General features: G+C 48.1%; 1 protein-coding gene across 2 annotated transcripts in view; it reads left to right on the top strand.

Moving 5' to 3' along the window:
• GABBR2 (gamma-aminobutyric acid type B receptor subunit 2) overlaps window positions 1-23,206 on the top strand; it is a 353,289-nt gene that overhangs the window by 259,744 nt on the left and 70,339 nt on the right. For both annotated transcript variants that reach the window (XM_010977466.3, XM_031450080.2), the window contains exons 9-11: window positions 11,349-11,429; window positions 15,736-15,886; window positions 18,697-18,829. In XM_010977466.3, the coding sequence (XP_010975768.1) occupies window positions 11,349-11,429; window positions 15,736-15,886; window positions 18,697-18,829 (365 nt within the window). The remainder of the gene's footprint in view (window positions 1-11,348; window positions 11,430-15,735; window positions 15,887-18,696; window positions 18,830-23,206) is intronic.

The following is a 23,206-nucleotide window of genomic DNA, read 5'->3' as shown; positions in this document are numbered from 1 at the left end:
TTTCAGCCTCTGACTGTTTCTAGAAAATCCAGAAACAAGGGCAGGGCCTTCTGTGTCCACTCACTTTGAGCAGATCCCAGAGTCATTGAGGGGAAAGCAAGAAATGAAATCGGGTTTTTCAGATTCATTCAGACGAATCCCAGCCGGATTCAGATCAATCAGGGCAGGTGTTCTTCGGCACCATCACCCTATAATGCAGTCTTGTAGGTTCACCCATTTGTCTTCCCGTGACAGGTAATTGAAACGCGTGTCAGCTCTCTGGTGTGCACAAAAGATGTAATTTTAGGCAAACGGAATTATTTTCCCATTTGTTAAGTCTTACTTCTTCATTGGTTGAACAAAGTAAGCATCTTGGCAAAGATACTTACTTTTTTTTTTTTTTTTGAGTGATTGCAACTAAATTCTCTTGTCACATTTCCAGTTCTCAAATTATATCGTTCTAGGAGAATATTTTGTAAAATATTGATTGGCCAGTCACAGCTACAATTGCATGCCAATTTTATTGCCTTTTTTCCCCCCTGAATGTTAGGATGAGACACCAACTCCAGTGACTGGTTTTAGGTATTTATAAGGAAAGTAGTGTAGCAAACAGTAGTTCAGAGGTGGGTTTGAAACCATCTGAGCTCAAATCGCTGTAGAACATCAGGCAAGTGACTTAACGTCTCTGAATCTCAATGTCCTCATCTGTAAAATAAGGATATGACCCTACCTACCTTCTTGGGACATGGGAAGAGCTAGGTGAGATAACACAGAGAAACATGTGCTTATATTTCTTGCTCAGTAAGTAGTAGTAGTTCTTATTAGCATTTAGTCTAAATTATGACATTTTTCTGGAGAAAATCCACATTTTCTTGGTGTGTTGAAAGAAACCCTCTGCGTGCCTTTTTGTCTGCCTACCCCTTACGGCTGCTCCCAACACTTAATGACGTGTGGGGTGTCACATGGGGCAGGGCCAAAGAGATGACCTCGTCCCATGACTTCATGGTGTAAATGGGGAAACTGAGGCCCAGGGAAGGGAAGTGATCTCCCCAGGGACATCCAGCTGGCTGGTGGCAGAGTGGGGACTGGACCTCGACTTTCCTCAAGTGCTGGCCTCCACGTGTTCACATGCATACCTATGCCCAAGTGTTCTCTCATCACCACGTTTGTGTCCAGCTTTTATTGGATGTCAGAGCTGAGTCTTGGAGATACTCCCATTTACGTGTTTTTAAAGCAGACATTGAGTCCTGTTGGCAGAGGGATGCTGCGCTAGGGGCATGTTCACATCAGCACAACAGTTTTCCAAATTCATAGAGTCTCAGAAGTACCTTGCTGCCAGGATGGAGGGGCATTGAATTATTGGGTAGCCTGTCCAGGCTGGGAGGGCTCCTGGTTGTCATCTTATTTCACAGAGGGGAAACTGAGGTTCAGATACGAGAAGGGACTTGCTGTAGGACAGTGAGTTCATCCCTTTTCTTTTCTGGGCTCCTGGTTCCCCTCCAAGAGGGGCTGGTCCAGACTCTGTCTTCTAGGACCTTCCAGGAATTTAGCCAGAGGGTGGGCCTGCCCCCTATCTTGGGTTTACTAGATCCTGAATTACCTCGCAAAAGGCTTCTAATCGGAGTCACCATGCTGTTTTTTTGCTGTGCCCTTCAAGCCCTCTCTCTCCTTATCTGTTCCTCTCTCCCTGGCCTCCTGCCCTCTTTTAAGAAGGGACAGTGGAACAGCAGAGCTGACTCACAAACAGCCAGCCCAGCAGTGGGGCTCCCTATGCAGGGTCTGCTCCTGAGCTCCCACCCAGACTGTCTCAGGGCTCACTGGCAGGATCTTGGAAGTTGGCCCATCTCACCCTCCTTCTGAAGACCTTGAAAGATGCTTTTTTGGCTTCTCATTTGCGAAGTTCCCGGTGCTTTCAAAACCCTTTTCCTGTAGTAGAGGAAGCATTTTATAGGAGGCTCTGTTAAGTCCTTTGTAAAACTAAAACCAGATTAATTGGACATGGGAGGGAGTTTGGGGGAGAAGACTAAAAGGGGAGCCAGGAATCCACGGTCCTGCTCTTTTTGACTCCAGAGTGATGGGATTGGTATTGCAAGGGCCTGGCACTCAGTAAGCCCCAGGTACAAATTTATTGAATTAATTTGGAGATTTAAGCCCTGAATTTAAGCCCTTGCTCTGAAGCTTACCAGCAGTGTGACCCTGGGAAAGTTGCTTTATCTCCCTAATCCTCAATTTCCTCCTCTGGAAAGTGGGATGACACTAATGCCAGCCCTGCCTGTCCCCTGGGGCTGGTGTGGGGGCCAAATGAGATTTTGCTCCATAAACCCTCGAGTGCTGGGAAGCTAGTCACGTCACTAGCATGCTGCCTGGCTCCTGGCTGGCTCTTGGTGAATGTTTACTGAATTGATTAGTGATATGGCTCTTAGAAATCTGAGAGCATGTTCATTTACTTGTGGTTTCCAGTGGCTTGAATCAAGTCAGGATGTCTGGCAAACAGCAGTTGGTCTTGACAACAGGCATGTGAACTGAAGCTACTTCACGATGGTGGCCGTTGTTGTTCATGGAGAAATAGCCTTTTTTGCAAACTTAGGAGTGCTGGATAGACAGAACCACTCTAAAATAACGTGCCAAGGCTGGCCCCATGGTCCCTCTTGAGGCATTTTGAATCCAGAGAGGGCTCCAGAGCCCTAAGCATGACCTTCCTCACTCCCAGCTTCCCTCCATTTTCAAGGCTTCCCAGCGCGCTTACCTCCCAACAGGACAATCCTAGAGGGTCGATGCAGCGGATGCCATCAGTCTCTCACCCATAGTCCCTGAGCATCCGTGGTTCCAAACAAGCATCTTATTAAGAGTACCTTCACCTCTCACCCTGTACGAAGAGCAAGACAGGTATTCAGGGAGTTAATGCTTCCCTGTCAGCCCTCAGCCAGAGATGGATGAGAAGTGGAGGATAAATCCCCCAGCGTCCTTTCCCCTTGGGTAGAAACTCCCAAGAACTCCAAGGAGTGTTCTCCTCTGTTTCCAGAGGTCCCCTGGGATTGAGCCTCAGTTGGCCGCTGAGAAATCTGCTCATTAACGCACCTTGCCCTGGCTCCCTTCCCTTCCCTGTCTTACCTCCCCAGGCCCCTATCAGTGTGTTCAAGGATCACCTCTAAATAAATTACATGCATTCTTACTCTTGTCCAGGCGCCATACCTGAGGGACCCACCCATGGCAGTAGGTAAGGCAAGTACTAGCATCCCCCAGCCACACACTTAGGGTACAGTGGGCCTAACCCACTTTCAACTCCCAAGTTCAGTACCGCTCCCCCACGCCATCGCTAACTTCCACCAAACCACGTGTAGATGGGGATGAATACCAAGGAATTGGCTTTTTTTTCCCCTTAAGAGAAAAAAAAAATTCATGTTACTAACGAAGTCTAAACATGGCTCAGAATTTGCAGCAGGGAAGGAAGTTGAGTGAAACCATGATTAGAGCCTTGTTTGTGCTGTTCTTGGTGAAATCTCAGCATCTGCCACTCTAACTCCCTGTCCCTGCCTTCATTAGGACTGTTTGTGAGCATCTCAGTGAATGATAATCTGCTTGAATTTCACACTGCTTCTGTGCAACATAAAGGACTCAGACTTTGGAGTTTTATCCATCGGCATTTGAAGGGGTGGGGTCTTCCACTGCTCTAACAGTGTAACTGTCATTCAGAAGATACCTAGTGAAATGTAGGCTTGCCCCCCACCCCCACCATTTGCAGACATTAATTACCTTTTGGTCTTCAGGGTAAAAGATACGGTTCTATTCAGTGCGCATTTCCTGAGCATCTGCCAGGCGCTTTACCAAGTCCTCCAGGGAAGCCAAGTTGAATAAGATACAGTCCCTGCCTCCCCTCACCCCCGGCAAGGGCTTCATAATCTCTCTGGCCAAGTGCCAGGGCCTATAAAAGCAGGAAGATAATTTCCCAGAACCTACTAGAAAACTTTTGGAGCTAGTTTGACTCTAGTTTGAGACTCTTCAGGCTGATTTTTAATACCCTTTTCCTTCTATGAAGGCATATATTATAGCTCTCTTCACTAAGCCATGGGTCTGGAAAGGCCAGTTTGTCGTACTGCCACTCAACTTGATGTAGTTAGGAGTAAGCCCACTACCCTGCAGGACACACGGGCAGGGGTGTGGGTCAGCAGGAATGGAAGGACACATGTGAATACGGGCTCTTTCAGGCTGGGAGTTGGACTCTGACCTTGATACCTCCTAGCCCTCATGATCCAAGGCTTACCTTTCAGGGAGCCCAAGAAAGGTGGCCTGGAGACAGAATTATTGAGCAGACCTTGTCTTTCATTGAGCAATAGACTCTCTATGTTGAAGGACTTTCCTTTACATGACTCCCCTTTACAGCATTGCCTCTACTTGAATGCCTCCAGTGATGGAGAGCTCACCTCTTCTCATGTGAGAAGTACATGAGCTTTAAAGCAGACATGCCTAATCATTGCTAGCCAGGCACTGTGGCTTAATCTCTCTGAGCCATCATTTCAGCACTTATTTTAAAATAGTGAAATAAAAGGTGATCCTTTTCCTTTTGAGAGTGATGGTGAGAATCCAATGACATGAGGCTATGAATGACCCAGGCTTGGTGACTGGCACAGAGAAGAGCCGTGACAACTGTGGGCTTCCTTCTCCTCTCTGGAACTCTTCACAATGATCCCAGACTTACCCCCTCCAGAATTTCTTGAACAAAGTGCCATCTTGCTTCCTCAGGACACATTTCACACTCCTCATTTCATGGGATGTTGTTATCATTGGTCCATGAAAGCCCCTCTTGTTTGTTTATCCCTTTATTTCCCTCATTTATTCTCATTCTCCACTCCTACCTCCCCCCATGAAAGGCAAACACTCTAAGTGTTTAATGCTGATGTTGTCTTTGTATGTGTCCTTGCAAAGTGTGTGTTGCTGTTTTGTGTGCCTATTTTTGAATTTACGTCGACGCAACTGGATTATATACCTTTTCCTGTTTCTTTGTCCCCATTCAGCCCTTCATTTTTGAGGTGCCTCCATTATCCTGTGTGTACATCTAGGCCGTGGCTTTCACTGCTCACTCCACAGGGCACATCCCTCCACTCTCCAGGGACAGCCACCCAGGTCACCTTCACCTCCCTGCCTCCATGAATATGAGTGTCCTTGTACATCTTCCTTTATGAACCCAACTGGACATTTCTTGAGGACAAATGCCCATGAGCTGAATTGTTGGGTCAGAGGGTATGTCAACACTGAACAGGCCTAAAATCTGCCGAATGTCTCCTGGGGATGCCCATACCCACCTCCACTCCCACCAGCATGAGGAGTCCTGTGTCCCTACCTCCCACCCACCCTGGATGGTTTCCGGCTCTCATTTTCTGTCAGTCTTAAAGTATAAATTAATATTATATTGTAGTTTTAAATATCATTTTTCTGATTGCTGATGAGTTTGGACATTTCTTCCTGTGCTTGTTAGCCATTTGTTAATTGTCTGTTCTGATCCTCTGACCACTTTTATTTTGAAGATTTTTCTTTTTTCCTTGATTTGCAAGAGTTCCTTACATAATCTCGATTTCAATCCTTGTTGGCTTTAGGCTTTGCAAATATCTTCTCCAATTTGGTCCCTTGGTCCCTTGTCTCAACTTAAAGACCTTGGTGAACAGTTCTTAATTTTGATGTATTGTTTTGTTTTTTGGTCCCATGGTTTGGGCTTTTGAAGTTTCTCAACAGTCATATCCTGGCACCCACATGCCAGGTCCTGGCTGGGCACAGGGGGTATAGAGATGGGTAAGACACAGCCCCTGCCCTCAGGGAGCCCCTAGTTCAGTGGGGAGCAGATATAGGGCCCCAGCTAAGTGTGATATGTCATAAGGGCATTCAGAGGAGGGGCACTTGGCTCCACCTGGCAGATTCTAGGAAGGCTACCTGGGAGAGGTGGCATCTGAGATGAATTCTGAAGGATGAGTGGGAGTTAGCCAAGAGGAAGAGAACAAAGCTGTTTTCTGTGCAAATAACCTATTGTATTTATCTGGATCCTGTATCCCCTCAGGTACTTAGCTTTTGCCTTGGGCCAGTTTGCATAAATCAGTAAACAACTCTTACCTTTGGCAGGATTATTATACACTGGGGGCATTTGGCCAGAGTCCACCTGGCCTGTTAAAAATCTCAAAACAAGGGGCAATGAAGTTAACTTATTGAAAATGTGGCAGTGGATGCTGTTTGTGGAAATAGAGACAAGTGTAGAGGAGGCTCCAAGTGACCAGACTGAAGGTGTGTGTGGATGGGAGTGAAAAATCATTTCCTGAGGAATGGCTGGCCAGCTCAGAGAAAAGCAGAATCAAGGCCCGAAATCGCTGAGTTCCCACCTCTGAAGAACAGCGAGGAGCAGGAGTCACTGTGGTGTGTGGCCCCAGGCAGAGCCAGGACCGTGAGGGAAGTCTCAGGGAGCAGGCTTCTGCTTGGACTGAGGGAGACCCTTCAAAGCAGTTGCAGAATCATGGAACCAGAGCCGGAGGGCACAGAGATTTCCCCATCTGGCCCACTCACTGTATCAAGACCTGGGCAGGGGATGTCACTTCCCTGGGGCTCCTTACTGAGGAAATGGCAAAGCCAAAACTCACTGCAAGGGTCCTGTCCTCCAGCCAGAGCTCTTTCCTATCCCTGAGACTGGGATTTTGATAGGGAGTCCTAGAATGGCATGATTTTAAAGAATCTTTGATTTTTCATCGAGCCAAGATTGTCTTTTGTTTTATACCTCAGAGTTATACGTTGAGTCTATGTTTGCAAGAACAATTCAACTTTAAAGCACACATATACTTCCCTCAGTCCAGGTCTAGAGCCAGCTGAGGAAGAATGAATATTTGGGGGTGGGGAGCCCAGGAAGCAGGATGTGGGGACCCAGCTAAAACAGGAGGTTGTTGACCCTACAACTAGTTCTCCTGCCTGGGTGTGTGCGGGGCAAGGGGGAGGCAGGATCACTCTGTGACTGAAGCAGTTCCCAGACTCTTTATTATTTGACAGTATTTTGAGCCTCCGAGAACAGAAAGTGTCAGCACTGGGGAGTCCTAATGATGTGGTTCTCAACCCTAGCTGTGCATTAGCATCAGCTTCAGGAACTTTTAAAAATACTGCCACCCAGGATCCACTCCTCTACCTCCAAGGGGTTTTATATAATGGGTCCATGTTGGGACCCAGGCATCTGAATTTTCTAGAAGTTCCCCAGGTGACTCTAGTGTCTGGCCAGGGCTGAGAACCATTGGAGCCCCTGCCGTACAATTTGCAGATGGAGAAAATGAGGCCCAGAGAAAAGGAATGGTTGGCCCAGGGTCACACAGTGAGTCAGTAGCATCCTACAGCAGGGCTTGTGGGGCAGGGAGGCCAGCCAGTGACAGACCCAGTGCCGTAACCCCCTTCCTTCTGCTCTGTTCCCCTCCCCATCCTCAGGCATCCTCCGTCTAGTCCAGCCACAAGTCCCTTGGTCCACAATCCGCAAGGCCCAGGCTGTATCCAAATAAGTGGTTGATGTTTGCACAACAGAGTTAGTTACCGAGGAACCCAAGTGTTAAAAGTTTTAAGTGCCAATCCCCTATCATGGTCACCACCTGGCTGGGTAGTGAGTGAATGGAAGAGCAGAGGGGACACCATCCTTCCCCTGCAGACCCAGGAGGGCCTTGGGCAGAATGCAGGGGATAGGACCCTATGCTGCCCGGGACCTCAGAAGTCAGACTTCAGGTTCTTCTCAAGAACTGACCAGGTGACAAGAATCATAAGGAAGGCCTGGGCACACCTAGAGCATGGCTCCAACCAGGGAAACTGTCACCCAGTGTCCTGGACCCACAGCAACTCAAGTACTCGGAGGAGAAGAACAGTACTCAGGGAAGGATTCCTGGAAAAGGTGGATACAATTTGGGCACGTTGGTTTGGTAGAGAGAAGGAAAAGCTACCTTCCAAGCAGAGGGACCATTGTGGGGAATGATGGCAGTAAGAAAATACAGGGAGTGTTTGGAGACCTCACAGTTACTTTTATCATGACTCAAATAATTAACTACAATTTATCGAACGCTTACTATGAGTTGGGTCTCAAGCCAGAAACTTCCTGTAGTCTCCTCTTTAGTCCTCATAGGGGCTCTGAAATTCCCCATTTTACAGTTACAGCCACTCACTCATGGGGCACAGGCTGGAAAGGAAATATCTATAAATGGGAATAATTTTACCCACCTGCTAGTGCTGGGTGAGGCTCCAGTCACTCAACTACAAGGTCAGAGATTATGACTTATTTTTTCATCTTATTTCTTCAGCGCAGAGCCTGGCACATAACAGGCACCCAATCAATGTTTCTTGAATGAACGAATAAATTAAGTGATTACCCTTAAACTAAGGGATTTAGCATAAACATCCTTCAGCATCCAGATGTCCAACGTCACTCAGTCAAGGATGAGGATGTAAGCTAACCTTCTACCACCTGTGCTGCTGCTTTCGAGGGGTTCTTTATTGAGCTGGGCCTGGCATGCAGTAGGCACTCAGTAAATGTGGACTGAATGGCTGGCAGCCCTGCTCAGTATGGGCAGGAAAAGTGCTCTGAATTCAGAACTAGGGCACCCAAGTTCAGGTGCCCACTTGTTTGCTGCCCACCGTGTGGCTCTGAGCATTCACTTAACGGAAGTGAGGTTCCTCCCTCACCTACAGACTGCGGCAAGTTATGCTGAGTAGATTCATGGTTTGCTGTGAGTCTTAAATGCAGGACTGTGTGAAGCCCCTCTATGAGCCTCCAAGCGCTGCCCCCAAGGAGAGATTATGGTGATTATGGTCCTCGTGGGAAGCTGAGGATTATTTTGGTGGCATGCAATAGATGGTAGAGCGGGGCGTGTGAGTCAGAGGGGAGGGCTGTGTGGCTGGGGGTGCGGTGAGGTGCCAGCCACACCACTTCCCAGCTCCTGATGATGATTTATTCCAATCAGCCTGCATATTTCATGTGCTGCCTCCCCACACCAAATAAATAAATCAGGGCCTCCTCCTCTGAACAGTAGGAGCTGACTGGGGCTGAGACTTCAAAAGGCAGAGCAGGGATGCTGGAGCTCCCAGCAGAGTCTGCTAATGTGACATTTAGGATCTGGGTGACCCCGGCAAGCGACAGCCACCTGCACAGTGTGACGCCTCCCAAATGGTGGGGAGACCTTTTCTAGGAGAAGGAAGTGACTTTTACAGCCCTATTTTCTACCCCACACTCAAAGGAACATAGGCAGAAGTGTGGCCTATGGGATTCCCTGTTCCGTTTCCTGAATGTTTATAAGAAACCAGCAGTTCACCTGCATCTCTGCAAAGAAATTCACTTAAAGCCAGAACCCTAGCAGGCAGCTTTTCCGGGCACATGCCTGGAACTCCTGCTGCTGTGTCGCTTTATAACCACTGGGCATTTTGAGGACCAGGGTCTGCAGCTCTGGAGACCTGCCTGCCCCACAGGTAGACAGGTGGGCATCTCTCTCTCTCTAGTGATTGCACTCAGGTGGCCTATGGAGGGAGGAGTTCAGCACAGAGCTGTCACCTCTCACAGGTCCCATCAAGGCAACCCTGTCAGGGAAGAGCATGGACTGTGGGAAGTCCTGGGTTTGAACCTGGGCTCTGCTCTTAGTATTGGTGGGGCCCTGGGCAAAGCTACAATCTGCCTGAGCCTCAGTTTCCTCATCTGTAAAGTGGGACTGAAACCAGCTACTCCACACAATTGTGAGACCTAAACAAGAAAAGACACCTGAAGGTGGATCCCCTTGGCCCTCCCCACACACTCACCAACCCTGTCCAAGCCTGCTCTGCCACAGGGGCTCCACCCTCTACTCCTTGCCTTTGGCTCTCTGCCCTTAACCCCACCTTTCCCTGAATCAGCTTCATCTGTGGTCACCAGTATTCCCCCACAAGCCTTGAATAGACCCCGTGTTCAAGAGGCGTCTTGTCCCCGTTTCTTGTCCTCGTGTGGCATTGCTGGCCAGGTCCACTGTGAAAGCATCCCTTTCCTTGTCTCCCATGATGCCGGCTCTCTCTTGGCATCCTGCTCCCAGAGTTCTGGCCACTCCTTCCCAGTCTCTTTGCAGCATCCTTGCTCTGCTCGCCCCGAGGTTGGCGCTCCCCAGGGTACTCCCCTTGGTCCTCTCCTCTTCTCGCTTGGCACTGTCCCTGGGGATCTCCTCCCTGACCCCTGCTCCAACTCCCAGCTTACGTGCTGATGGCCCCAACCCTTTCTCCCCAGCCCAGACCACTCCCCCTGCTCCAGACCCAAGGATGTCTCCATCCTGGTGATCCACAGGCACCTCAGACTCAGCACATCCAGAACTTGTCATCTTCCCACCTTCTTCCTAGGTTTCCCACTCAGGGAATGACACCTGAGCCCCCAAGTCACTTGCTTCACTCCCCTGTCCCTCATTTCCCTCACCAACTGATCACCCAGTCGTTCAGATTTTACCTGAAACTGGAAAAAAGAAACTTTCGTCAAATCTAATTCCCACTGTGCCATTCCTCCTGCCACTACGCTGAGCCAGTCCTCATCATCTTTGTCCCTGGCAGTGACTGAAACAGTGACCTAAACCCACCAACAGAATAGTATCAAGGATGAAGATAAATTCAAATGTATCACTTGGGTTTGAGAATACACCTGAATAAATGCATATGGAGGAACCAAGGAACAGGAGCATATGAAGGAGACTTTGTGTTTGGTGGGACACAGCAAAGCAATGGGGCCTCTGAAAGATGGGAATTTCACCTTAGGATACGTTAATAGGAATATAATGTGCAGACCGAAAGAGGAGATGATCCCTTCTGCTTGCTGCTGAACAGGTCATGCCTAAAGTGCGTTGGTCAGTCATTGGTCTACACTCTGTCAGACAGTGACACTGTGGGGTGTGGCCCAAATTGGGGCCCGGATCAGCTGGAAAATAGAAAAGATGTTCAGTAAGGTGGAGTTGGGGGTTAGTGCCAGAGGGATGATCTGTTCTTGTCTTCAAGTCTCTAGGGCTCTCCTGAGGCAGAGGGAGATGGTCTGTGTGGTCCTAGAGGGCAGAGCCAGATGACCAGGGAAAGTTACAGAGAGATGATTCAGCTCAATGACCCAGGAGAGACTTGGAAACAGGCAGATGGGGGAGTAGGCTTCCCATCCATAGATGTACAGCAAAGAACAGATGACCGGTTGATGAGACAATGTGAGAGAGTGTTTGTTCCAACTTACATCAGGTTGGAGGTTTTGTGATTCTACCTAGAAGAGGCACTGGGAAAGGAAAAGGCTGCAAGAATGTATCCAGGGCCTGTGGAGAAGCAAGAGCTGGGACAGGACACCCAGACACAAACACAGGACTCAGATCTCACCAGCCACTGTCTCTTGTTCCCCACAGACAGAAGGGAGGTGAAGGTGGGAGAATACAACGCTGTGGCTGACACGCTGGAGATCATCAACGACACCATTAGGTTCCAAGGTAAGGCAGGTGGGCTTCTTGGAGGAGAGGGCCTGCTCGGTGCTCCCAGGCCTTGATATTGTCTGAGAGTTGGGGACAAGCTCAGAATCTTTGGCTTCATGCAGAAGAGGGAACATCCTCTCCTCTCAGTCCATGCACTCACTCACTGAGGGCAGGGCCCCATCACTCAAGTGGGAGCTGGGTTCCAGCTCCTTGGTTGGGTCACTGGAATTTGCATGTAGTGCTGGCTCTCACCAAGGCATCTGTGTTTAAACCTTTGAATGGCCAGGAATAATTCTTTTTAAATGTGGCCCAGGTAAATTTCACTCTGTCCCCTCCTCTGGGAAAATACGTGGATAGGCTGGTGATAAGGCTTTTTCACCTGCTGCTCTCCCTGGAAAACCATTCTCTCTCTTCTTCTGCTGGAGAATGCCTCCTTAGCCTCTAGAACCAGATCAAATGACCCCTCCTCTGTTCAGCCTTGTCTCATGACCTCCAATCTAGCTAATGGCTCCCTTCTCTTTGCTTCCACAGTCTTTGTCTCTACCTCTCCCATATCACTTTGCATTGAAATTAGTAGTTTATTGGACCATGAGCTCCCTGACTGGATCCTATTTGACTTTAAATTCCTGCCACCAGCCAGGGTCTGGCACATGTTGGGGGCTCAGTGATATGTGATGAAAAAATGAATACACGATGGATCAAGAAAATGGTTGAGTGGGTGGGTGAATAAATGAATGAATGGGTGAGCCTATGAGTCAGTGAGCAAGTGGGTGGATGGATGTATGTATATGTGGATGGGTGGATGAGTGGAAGGATGGGTGGGTGCGTGGGTGGATAGATGGATGTGTGAGTTGGTAGATGGACAGCCTAGTCATTGGGTGGCAATGGGAGAAGCCACCATACCCATAGCACCCAGATGCTCTTACTTTGATTCCCCTGTGACTGCAAAGAATGGACAGCTGACTTTCTGTGCCTGGAGTTCCTTCTTAAAACCAAGGCCACCAGAGAAGGCTGTCCCATGGACCCTTTGGTTATTTTGTCATGTGCCTACATATCCACTAGATCTATGGGGTTTAGCAGAACTCCAGGTGGCCTCAAAGAGGAGGCGTGTTCTTCTCATTCCTACCTGAGGGAGCTGTCACCAAGCCCGTAGTCAGATATTACCTCATGGAGCCACAGAAACATTCTGAAAGGTGAGTGGGCAAGTCCTGTTGTACAGATGAGAAAAGGGCTCAGAAAATGCCAAATTTGCACAGCCTGCGAGAGGCAAAGCCGGTGCTGACCACGAGAGTCTGATCCCCAAAGTAGGGCTGTTGGCTCCTCGACTCGGGGGATCTGGGTTTGCTAAAGAAGGGATTCTGGGTTTACAGTTTAAAAGAAAAACTCAAACAGAAAATAAATAAAAGTCATAAAACATAACTGAGAGGAAAGACATAAATTAAAAAAAAAAAAAAACCCCAGCCAGGAACCCAAGGGCTAAGTAATAGTGAGGAAGCGCCAGGCCAGGATAACCCTGAGGCCACAGCTCTTCCAGGCTCCCCCCACCTCTGCTTTTCAGGCCTTCCCTGCACTTTCCAGAGGATGGATAACCAGTGTCTGAACCCAGAGCCAGTTAAGATGCCCCTGGACACAGGGCAGAGGCCAGCTCGTCTGTCCTCACCCGGCTTGGGTTCAACTCTCAGCCTCTCACACCCAGACCCCTACCCCAGCCCGCAATGGGTCTTACCCACCGCCAGTCTACCCCGCGCAAGTCCGTCCTGTCCATGCTGCAGTAAAGACACCCCACCTTTGCTCAGATGCCTGCATAATCCCCCTTGCTCATAGTGAGAGGCCTCACTCCCTGGGATGGTGCCAAGGCCTCCATGAAGGACCCCGCCCCACTTCTCTGCCTCCTCTTTCAGATCTCCCCATCCAAGCCACTTACAGTTCCGCAAATGTGCCAAGACACCGCCGTGCCTCTGCCTGTGCTGGGCCTCTGCCCAGAATGCCCTGTCCTCATCTTCCTGGTGAACAGCCAACTACTTATCTTCCTCTCAAGACTCAGCTCCCACTTCATCTGCTTTCTTTGCCTTTCCTGGCCCCATCAAGGCAGAACTGCACTCTGCTCCCTGCTTCCTACTCAGGCCTCTCTGTGCCCAATGTTATTAGATCACCTGGATCCATCACTAGAGGCAATGTGCATAGGCTTCAGGGTTATGCAGATCTGGGTACAGATCCTGCCAACTTTGCTACTTACTACCTATAGAAGCCACTTAATACCTAGGAACCTGTTCCCACGTCCCGTAAATGGGAATAATCTTCTCTACTCATGAGACTGTTAGATGACCAAGTGAGAAAAGCTCTATAAAGTACTCAGCCTGTGGTAAGCATTCAATAAATGTGATTGCTTGTTATTGCCTTTTTTCTTTTTTAACATGGCTAGTATGTAAGTTCCCTGAGGACAGGAACTGTGTCTTGCTTATCTTTGAATCACTGGTGCCCCACACCAGGCCAGTTGGAAAGATGATGATGATGAATGATTAATGATGATGAAGGAAGGAAGGGTGGTGGATGAAGGATGGTGATGAATGGATGAAGAAAGAATGAATGGATTGGGTGGGGAGCAAGAAACGGGGCTGCTGCTGTTACTAACACCTCTGATAAGCTCTTACCATTTGGTTTCCGTAAAGACTTAACTAAGATGCATGGTGGGGGGGGGGCGCCATTTGGGGGAAAGGATGGTAGAATAAGAAGAAGGTATTGTCAGTTTTCTGAAGGTGTTTCTACACAACCTAATGGTCGTGGTTGTCACGTAACCTTTGACCCAAACCTCGCCCTCTTTCTTAGTGCCCGGAGATGGGCTTGTTTCCACCAGGAACTGATGCGCACCCACAGCTCTTTTGTTCAGGATCCAGAAGGCACCTGAGTCAGCCTAATGCAGCCCAGGCTATGTGTGGGAGAGGGGATGAGTATGGGGAATGAGAGTAGAAATTTCCAAGTGTTGAGCTTTTACTTCTGGAGGCAAGAGAGGATGTTACCTCTGTCCCCTTGAGTCTGCTTTTGCCCTGACTTTTGGCTCTAGAGGCTACCTCTTATAAGTGTTACTTTGCATAGAAGTGAGTATTGCTTTACATTAACCAAGCCAGCAGGTTCCCAGCGGTTTTTGAACCTGGCAGCTTCCCTAGACTACTTAGATGGTTCAAACTCTTTTTACCCACTGAATGTTTCCAAACACATTTGAACTTGTTGGCAGAGTTTTTTACACACTGATGTTCGGGGGAGTTCTTAATCCCTGCTGCCACATCTGCCCATCCTCCTGGGAACAGAAGCATAACCAAGGCTGGCACCTGTGGCACAGCCATGCTGTGGTCATCGTGACCCCTGGTGGGTCTCCCAGGCTTGGCCCCTCTTGAACATCTGGCTGATTCCACACATTCCCACTGGAAGGAAAAGACCCAGATGTTCACAGTTTCACAGCAGAAACCTGATCTGAAATAGCAGCTGAGAAAGGAGATTTGCCAGAAATGAGAGGTAGGCAGGTATGGAGGAGGTGTTCCTGCATCCTTCCTCCCAAACCAGCCTTACCTGGTAAAACTAAAACAGGACGGTTTTGCCACCATCCATAAAGATGAGTTTGCTCCAAGGCCCTCAGGGCTGCCTCAGGTTCCTGGCGCCCTTGAAGAATGAGCAGGGACATCCATACAGTCGCACAGAGGGGTGGCATTCCACGGTTTCAGTCCAGGCTTGGCACAGCAGGGAGGGGAAGGCATGCTGGTAGCCTCTGCCTCCCACAGTCAGCAAGTCTTATGAAATAAAAAGAAAGAGATTTTATAACATAATGACCTTGAGGCAGAAAATCCGTAGCCAGAGCACATATACATCTCCATGGAATTGACAGGCAAGGTTTCCACCCTGTTGAGGAGTGGTCATTATCATGTCTCAGAGCAGAGTCCTTAAGAGCCCAAGCCAAGTTCCTCGCCCCCAGAGACACCCAGTGGTACCCATTCCCAGCACCCAGCCCTGGGCCTTTCAAGCCACTGGTACCTTTGGGGATAAATGGTGATGGTTTTTCAACAGGGTAATTAGACCAAATCAAATTCTAGTCTTCTAATGGCTATTAAATGCATCACAAATCCCTTATTGATTCTATTTAGAGAAAGAAATAAGTCCTGGCTAAGGCTCCCTGCTGGGCAGACTGGCCAGTCTCCGAAGCCTGCTTACCCAGTGGCATGTCCTGCACAGCAGTTGTGCACAGGGGGCAGATGTCAAGGACATGCAGGCAAGCGTGTTCTCAGGGACTGACTATGCGCTGGGCTCAGCTGATGTCGTTTTCTTGGCCTTCTAGGATCCGAACCGCCTAAAGACAAGACCATCATCCTGGAGCAGCTTCGTAAGATCTCCCTACCTCTCTACAGCATCCTCTCTGCCCTCACCATCCTGGGAATGATCATGGCGAGCGCTTTTCTCTTCTTCAACATCAAGAATCGGAATCAGAAGTAAGCCACTCATGCCCTCCTCTCAGATAGTGCTTTCTGGGTTGACAAGCCTCACAGACAAAGTGTAGGCATCATGTGACGGGTTCTCCAGGGGCACAGGGTAGTTTTCCAAAACATGCCCCTTAGTTGCTGGAATGTCATTAGATGTTTCCTGTGAGTGTGCCCATGCCGGTGCGGACACACATTCACATGCACAGGCAGGGTTGCTGCTTGCACAGGAAGGCTGGGTTAAACAAAATTGAAGGCTCCAAGTCCACAGGCCTTCTTGGAACTTTCACTATGCTCATGCACTTCGTGATAGTCCAGGAGGAGAAATACAGGAAACAGAATTCCCCAAACGTCTTTGCCCCACCCCCCACCCCAGCATCTTCCAGAAGCACTGCCCGAGGGGATCACTGAGGTCAATAAGAGCACTTCCCATCCATACAGCACATCACAATCCAGGAATAGCCTCCATCATCATCTCAGTTGACCCTTGGATAACAACCCTGAGTACAGAGGAGAGCACCAGCTAATTGTTGGAGGGCTGCTGTCCAAGGCTGCATGGCTGCATGTGGCAGAACCCATACCCTTGGTTTCTGGTCTTGATTCCTCTTCCCCCATGCCTGGCCTTCCCTCTCTGGAGGAGAGCAGCTCACTTTCTGTTATTCTGGTCAGTTGTGGGTAGAACTGGCCACTACCCCAGACAGTGGGGTGTTTACTGAGCACAACCGACTTCTTTGGTTTCCATAGCAAATCCTTGAACCCCGCTCCCTGCCTTGTTGTGGGAGCGGCTGAGCAGGGGCTCAGAGTTCAGCCGTCAGGGGCACAGCCTTGGTGCCCACCCGTGGGCGGTACAGCTCTGCCATTGTGCCCAGGAGCCATGCTGCATGACCTCCCGGGCTGCCAGGAACAAGCGCAGTTCCAAGAAGAACAGGTTTTTCTCTCTCCCTGCTTGCAAAGGAGAAACTTGGAGGCTCCAGATTTTCTGTTGTGGTTTTTGGTTTTGTTTTTTTTGTTTGTTTGTTTGTTTGTTTGTTTTTTGGTAGCAGCTACTTAGTCAAACTTATTTCCTAAAGAACAAAAGGAGTTTAATTCACCTGTTGTTTTATTTATCACCAATATCACATATATTGCCACCAAAAAAATTGAAGCAAATCTCATCTACTCCGTACAAACCTTAAATGATGACCATGCCTATTAGCACTTGGCACAAGACCTGGGCACATAGTCAGCTCTTAATGTTAGATTCCCTTCCTACAAGCTGCAAGAGTTCTCATCATAACAGCAAGTTGTCCCTGTCCTTTAATTCTTTAACTACCCCCTCTTTGCCTCCTAAGGAGAATTACCATTACTCTTTCCAGTAGGCTGTTTTTCATGTGAATTTTTTGACTGGCTTTGCAGATTAAAAAATTCTGCAAAGAGATAGGAAATAAATGTCACTGATTTCAAATCTCCCTCACTTCTATCTTTCTAAATGCTTCTCATCCTTTAAGGTCCACCTCCTCTAGGAGGAAGCCTGCCCCAACTCCTGGCCTCCCTCCTCCCCAGCTTTCTATGGTATTAAGAATGAAGGGGCTTTAGCAATTTTTAGTTTGCAAAAGGACCTCCAGGGACCCAGTCTCCTCTCAGCCTCACAAATGCCCTAGGCAGTGGGACCTGTGCTTTTATAGTTGAGGAAACTCAGCCAGCTAATTGACTTGCTAAAGGTGCACCTTGTGGGGTGGCAGGGGCCAAGTGCTGGACCCAGGGCTCCCAACTCAAAAGCCTGTGAGTGGGTCACAGTTTATAGCACACTTTTTATTTCTCTACTACTTTGACACTACATTTTTTAAATGTGGAAGGATGAATATAAGTGCAGAATGCAAAAGAAAATGTTGGAGGAACAACTGACCATAATTACAATCTGCAAAAGAGCATCTGGACCACGGGGTGCCTAAAAACCCAAGACATTCTGAACGGATTGTGCTAGGGGAGCCAGGCACTGCTGCGGGTAAATTCCAGCCAACTGATGGTTTAACCTAGCCCTGGCTTGCTGTGCTTCTGGGAGCCACAGCAGGATTCCTCAAGAAAGTGAGAGAGAAGAATGTAGAGTTTGTAGAGTTTGGGAGTATAAAGAGTGCCCCCCAACAGCAGTCTGGTGAAGACAGGAGGAGAAGTTGGGGTGGGGAATCCATTGTCCACCTCCATCACCTGGTGACAGGGAGAGGTGCTCCTACTCACGCGTGTGGCCCCCTTTGTGCCCAGGACAGTGTGAGCTTCAGATAGCCAAAGTGGATACTCGCTTACCACCTGGTGACCACAATTCCTGAGCAGCCCTGAATTCTCACCTGTACACCTCCTAGATCTGGTCCACTCAGCATGGGAGATTGTGGTGTGGCCATCTCCTCCCTCACTGTGGAAGGTAGCTGAACTTAAATTAGAATTCTCTAGTTTTGGCTGTCTTCCCAGTTGCAGCCAAAAAAACCCAAAACAAACAAACAAAAAAACCCAAAAAAACAAAAAACCCTGTTGACTGAACGTCTTTGTGTAAACTAAAAATTAATGGTTGAAGAAGCTAGAAGCTGTCTCCAGAGAGGTGGTAGGTGAACTTGACTGAGGAGAAAGGGAAATCAACAACCAGAAATGATAGCATCCGGGGTCCTTTAGTCGGAGGGAAGCAGCCCCTTGGAGGTGGCACAGTCTTGGCAGGGTGGGCAGTGGAGGAAACCAGGGCTTTCATTTTTCTCTCTCCCTCCAGCTTTGGTGACAAGATACACATTCAGAAAATATGTGCTGAAGGAATAGCTCCATTCACAGTCCTGTTAACTGCAGTATCTTTCTCTTGTCAGGCTAATAAAGATGTCGAGTCCATACATGAACAACCTCATCATCCTCGGAGGAATGCTTTCCTATGCATCCATCTTTCTCTTTGGCCTTGATGGGTCCTTTGTCTCTGAAAAGACCTTTGAAACCCTTTGCACCGTAAGTCATTCTTTCTGCATGTTCCAGTGGTTTGTGATATAAGGTTTTCTTGGTGACCACAATCACCAAAAACACAGAAATGCATGAGACTACATGAACAGGCAGCAGACAGCCCGTTCAGCCATGTAGGCAATTCAACAGGGCAGCGTGGTGTAGCTTTTAGACCAGAATAAACTTATGTATTGCCGGTAAAATTAGGATCATGTATTTAACAGACCATTGCTGGGAGACAGGCTACTGAGAATGACCGGATAACCTAGAAAAGCAAGGGCGAAAAACGACCACCCGGAAACGCATCGTGCCTGGGGGCAGGGTCAGGGCTGTGTAAGAAAGAAGTAGTCTCCCCGTCGACCTCAATAATCACTACAGAGTATAAGAAGAGATGTCTCTGTAAGGGTGACTTTGAGTTGTACAAGAAAAATTAACTATCCTTATTCTCTATTTAATTGCAGTGTTTCTCGACCCTTTGTTCTCAGTTACTTTCCTAAGGAGACTTTCTAGACTTTCCTTTCTGATCATCCCCTCTTGAAATTTCAATATCAAAGATATATTGTATGTCTGTTCATATACTATACGTATAGCTATAGTTACTACATAAAAGGCTAACATTTTTTCACATTCAAGAACCAATGTTTGGCGGGAGGGGATAGCTCAGTGGTAGAGTGCATGCCTAGCATGCAGGAGGTCCTGGGTTCAACCCCCAGTACCTCCATTAAAAATAAATAAGTAAGTAAGCCTACTTACCTCCCCCTCCACCCAAAAAATTTAAATTAAAAAAAAAAAAAGTTTGCCCCCACCTTGGGAATTATATCACCACCCACTAAGAATGAATATATTTAAGAAAGCCCAAAACAGTGTAATTTGTTTACTATATTTTAGAAATATTATTTTGAAAATTAATTAACGTGTTTAAAATTTTTGATGCCTAGTTGTTGTTGTTAATTTTTTTAAGGAGTTTGTACATTAACAATTAGCAGTTATGTAGAACTATCAGTTGAAAGTAGTATTGGTTTACTTTTTAAGATGAGGATGAACAGTTGGGATTTATTTCTGGACTTTACTATGATCTCTCAAAACTGGGTTAGACATTTAGGTCTCTCCATTGTCCCAAATGCAATAATGTATCCAATTCCCTGCCTAGAGGACCAGAGCTTGAAGGGATGATTAAAGGATCAGTGTTGACCAGATTAATCCAAAAGCAACTCTTTTGTTGTTGCTGTTTTTTTTTTCTTTCTTTTTTCTTTTTTTTTAAACATTTTTTTTATTGAGTTATAGTCATTTTACAATGTTGTGTCAAATTCCAGTGTAGAGCACAATTTTTCAGTTATATATGAACATACATACATTCATCGTCACATTGTTTTTCGCTGTGAGCCACCACAAGATCCTGTATATATTTCCCTGTGCTACACAGTACAATCTTGTTTATCTATTCTGCATTTTGAAATCCCAGTTCCTTCCCACCCCCTGTACCCCTAGCAACCACAAGTTTGTATTCTATGTCTATGAGTCTGTTTCTGTTTTATATTTATGGTTTTGTTTTGTTTTTTTAGATTCCGCATATGAGCAATCTCACATGGTATTTTTCTTTCTCTTTCTGGCTTACTTCACTTAGAATGACATTCTCCAGGAACATCCAGTTTGCTGCAAATGGCGTTATGTTGTTGGTTGGCTGAATAGTATTCCATTGTATAAATATACCACATCTTCTTTATCCAGTCATCTGTTGATGGACATTTAGGCTTTTTCCATGTCTTGTCTATTGTAAATAGTGCTGCTATGAACACTGGGGTGCAGGTGTCCTTTTGAAGTAGGGTTCCTTCTGGATATATGCCCAGGAGCGGGATGCCTGGGTCATATGGTAAGTCTATTCCTAGTCTTTTGAGGAATCTCCACACTGTTTTCCACAGTGGCTGCACCGAACTGCATTCCCACCAGCAGAGCAGGAGGGCCCCCTTTTCTCCACAGCCTCTCCTATTGCTGTTTTCTTTTTAAGTGTTAAGAGCAATGTAGGCCCATGTAGTCTCTTTTAAAATCTGTGTTGCCACTACTGGACGATTATGGAGAGAAAGTTGGCAGCCAGAGATAAACAAGGGGAGGGACCTCTTAAAAGTGCTGCAGGTCACCGCCCACACCTTGGACTTTCAGGACTGCCTGGGGTCCCTAGACTCTGGGACAGCATGTGGGCAGGAGGGAAGCCCCGGAGCACGTGATGATGCTCCCCTGAGTCCTGCGGGTGATCACATTGGACTGACTTGTTAACGTTACCAGTAACCTCAACGTGAGTTGTCCAGCAACTGATGTGCGCAGAACGTGTACTTGGTCTGAAAGATTCCATTTGAGAAGTGCGTGGTCAAGTCCCCAGTACCCCAGGGGGTCTCTGGGGTGCTCAGCCATCTCTCCTCTCTGGGGTGGGTCTGGAGGGCAGTCAGACCCCACGTGCTCCAGGACTCACCCAGTTCGATCTTCCTACTAGAGAGATTTTTATCCAAGCCCACTCCTGTCCCCCTTCTTTATTCTGCCCTTCTGGGGGTTAAGGAGGTGAACTCAAGAGTCACAAGTCCCCCATGTGCCTAGTGTCAGGGTGCCTGGAGTCAGCTTCCAAAGAAGCTGAGCTGCTCAAAAGTCCTTGTGAGTGTGGTTTAGCAGTTTGTTCCCTCAAAAGTGTGACCCCCTGGCATGAGGATGGTGTCCGTGGCTTGTGTCCTGCTCACTAGGGAGGGTGTGAAGCCCCTGAAGTCCCCTTCATTGCTGCATCAGCATGACTTCTGTGCCCTGTGGGCCTTGTGATCTCATGGGTGCCATGTGTGTCCAGCTTTCCTGGATAGTGGTGAGGCTGAGGGAGGGGCTGCTCTCAAGGCACCCTGAAGAAGCTAAGTGAAGAAAGTTGGGTTTCCTTCTCCCTTTCGTGCCCAGGTGCCCTCTCCAAGTTTAAGGAGACCATGATGATGGTAATAATGAAAATGGTACTTGATGGTAATGGTAATAATGAAAATACCAAATGGGGGCCAGTTTGGTAACTTCTCATTTACACGGTGCTCTGGGCTCTCAGTGGCATCCCCGAGAGCTGAGACGCCCACCTTGGTCTCCCAACCGAGGAGAATCAGGGGGCAGAGCTCCACCCAAGTCCCTCCCGGGGTCCCTCTCTCCAGGTCCTTGTCACTTGTGCCTGCCACCTGGGAACACATCAGCTGGCCCAAGGTCTAGTCTTTGGTGCAGAGACGTGAGGCCCAGCCCTTGGAGGGTCTCTGCCTCTCAGAAAAGAGCTCCTGACACCTCACCCTGCTCATAAGCCAAATGCTGTCAGAGCACAGGTGCTTCCTGGAGTTTGCCCCGAATCCTCCAAACGCTGGGTGACGCAGGCTAGGGAGCCAGAACGGGGACATCCCCCACACCCGGTGTTTTCTTTTAATGAAGCCTGACATTCTGCTCTGGGAGTCGCGCTCATTTGTGTGAGAGGAAGGCTGTCCTGGGAAGCCTGGCAAGGCGATATGAATAAATCATAAAGCACTTTACAAATCAGCATTAGCTGGAACACGAAGGCTCTGAAGATGCTCCGGCCTGCTTCTCCCCGCCCCGAGGATTCATTTATTTGCAGTAAGGGCTGTTGCAGAGGCTCTGCAAAGGGGAGCTCACATTCCTGACTGTGGTGGGGAGGGGAGGCATAGATTAACTACTGTGGATTGAATTGGGTCAGCACGAATGTGTACATGGGTTAGGACCGGGATCACTTATTTAATAGTTCCCAATATTGCTCAGAAGAGGAACTGAAATCTCACGAATTTGGAGTCTAAGTGCCAACCCCCAATGGGTGCAATTTGGATTGTCCTCCACCTGCTATTCCAAGGGGCTCGGCTCCTTTATTTCACATGGTGCCTTGGATTCTCCTCTCTGGGCCTGGAAGATTCTCCCAGTAAACTCCCAGGGTGGGGAGACGGAGATGGAAGCAGAGCCGCCTAGCCCAGCGAGCACAGATCTTCAACAGCCGGGGTTTGACTCCCACGTCCTACACTTCCTACCTCTTGGCAGTGGTGGGTGACTTACCTCTCTGAGCTTCAGTTTTGTAATGTATAAAATGAGCACGATGAATCCCCATGCAGGATCGTGGAGTGGTTTGAACAACTATTCAGAGGAGCTGCCTGGAGCATAAGGCAAGTGTAGGGTCAAGGGGGAAGGCATCTTTCTCCCCTTCACAGTGTAATCTCCTGGCATCCCAGGAAATCTTAATGGACAAGGTTATAAAGTGGAACGTGAAGCCAGCTTCATATGTGTAGCAATTGAAGTCACAGTTCAGTCTGTTCTGCTGCCACATGAATGCGACTTTTTTTCCCCTTTTGGTTTTCAATATAGAAACTAAACACAACGATAAACCGTGAA

The sequence above is a fragment of the Camelus dromedarius genome, chromosome 10 (genome assembly GCF_036321535.1).
Source record: "Camelus dromedarius isolate mCamDro1 chromosome 10, mCamDro1.pat, whole genome shotgun sequence".
NCBI lineage: Eukaryota > Metazoa > Chordata > Mammalia > Artiodactyla > Camelidae > Camelus > Camelus dromedarius.
Note: the sequence above shows the minus strand (reverse complement) of the source record. Positions and strands in the feature narration are given on the sequence as shown.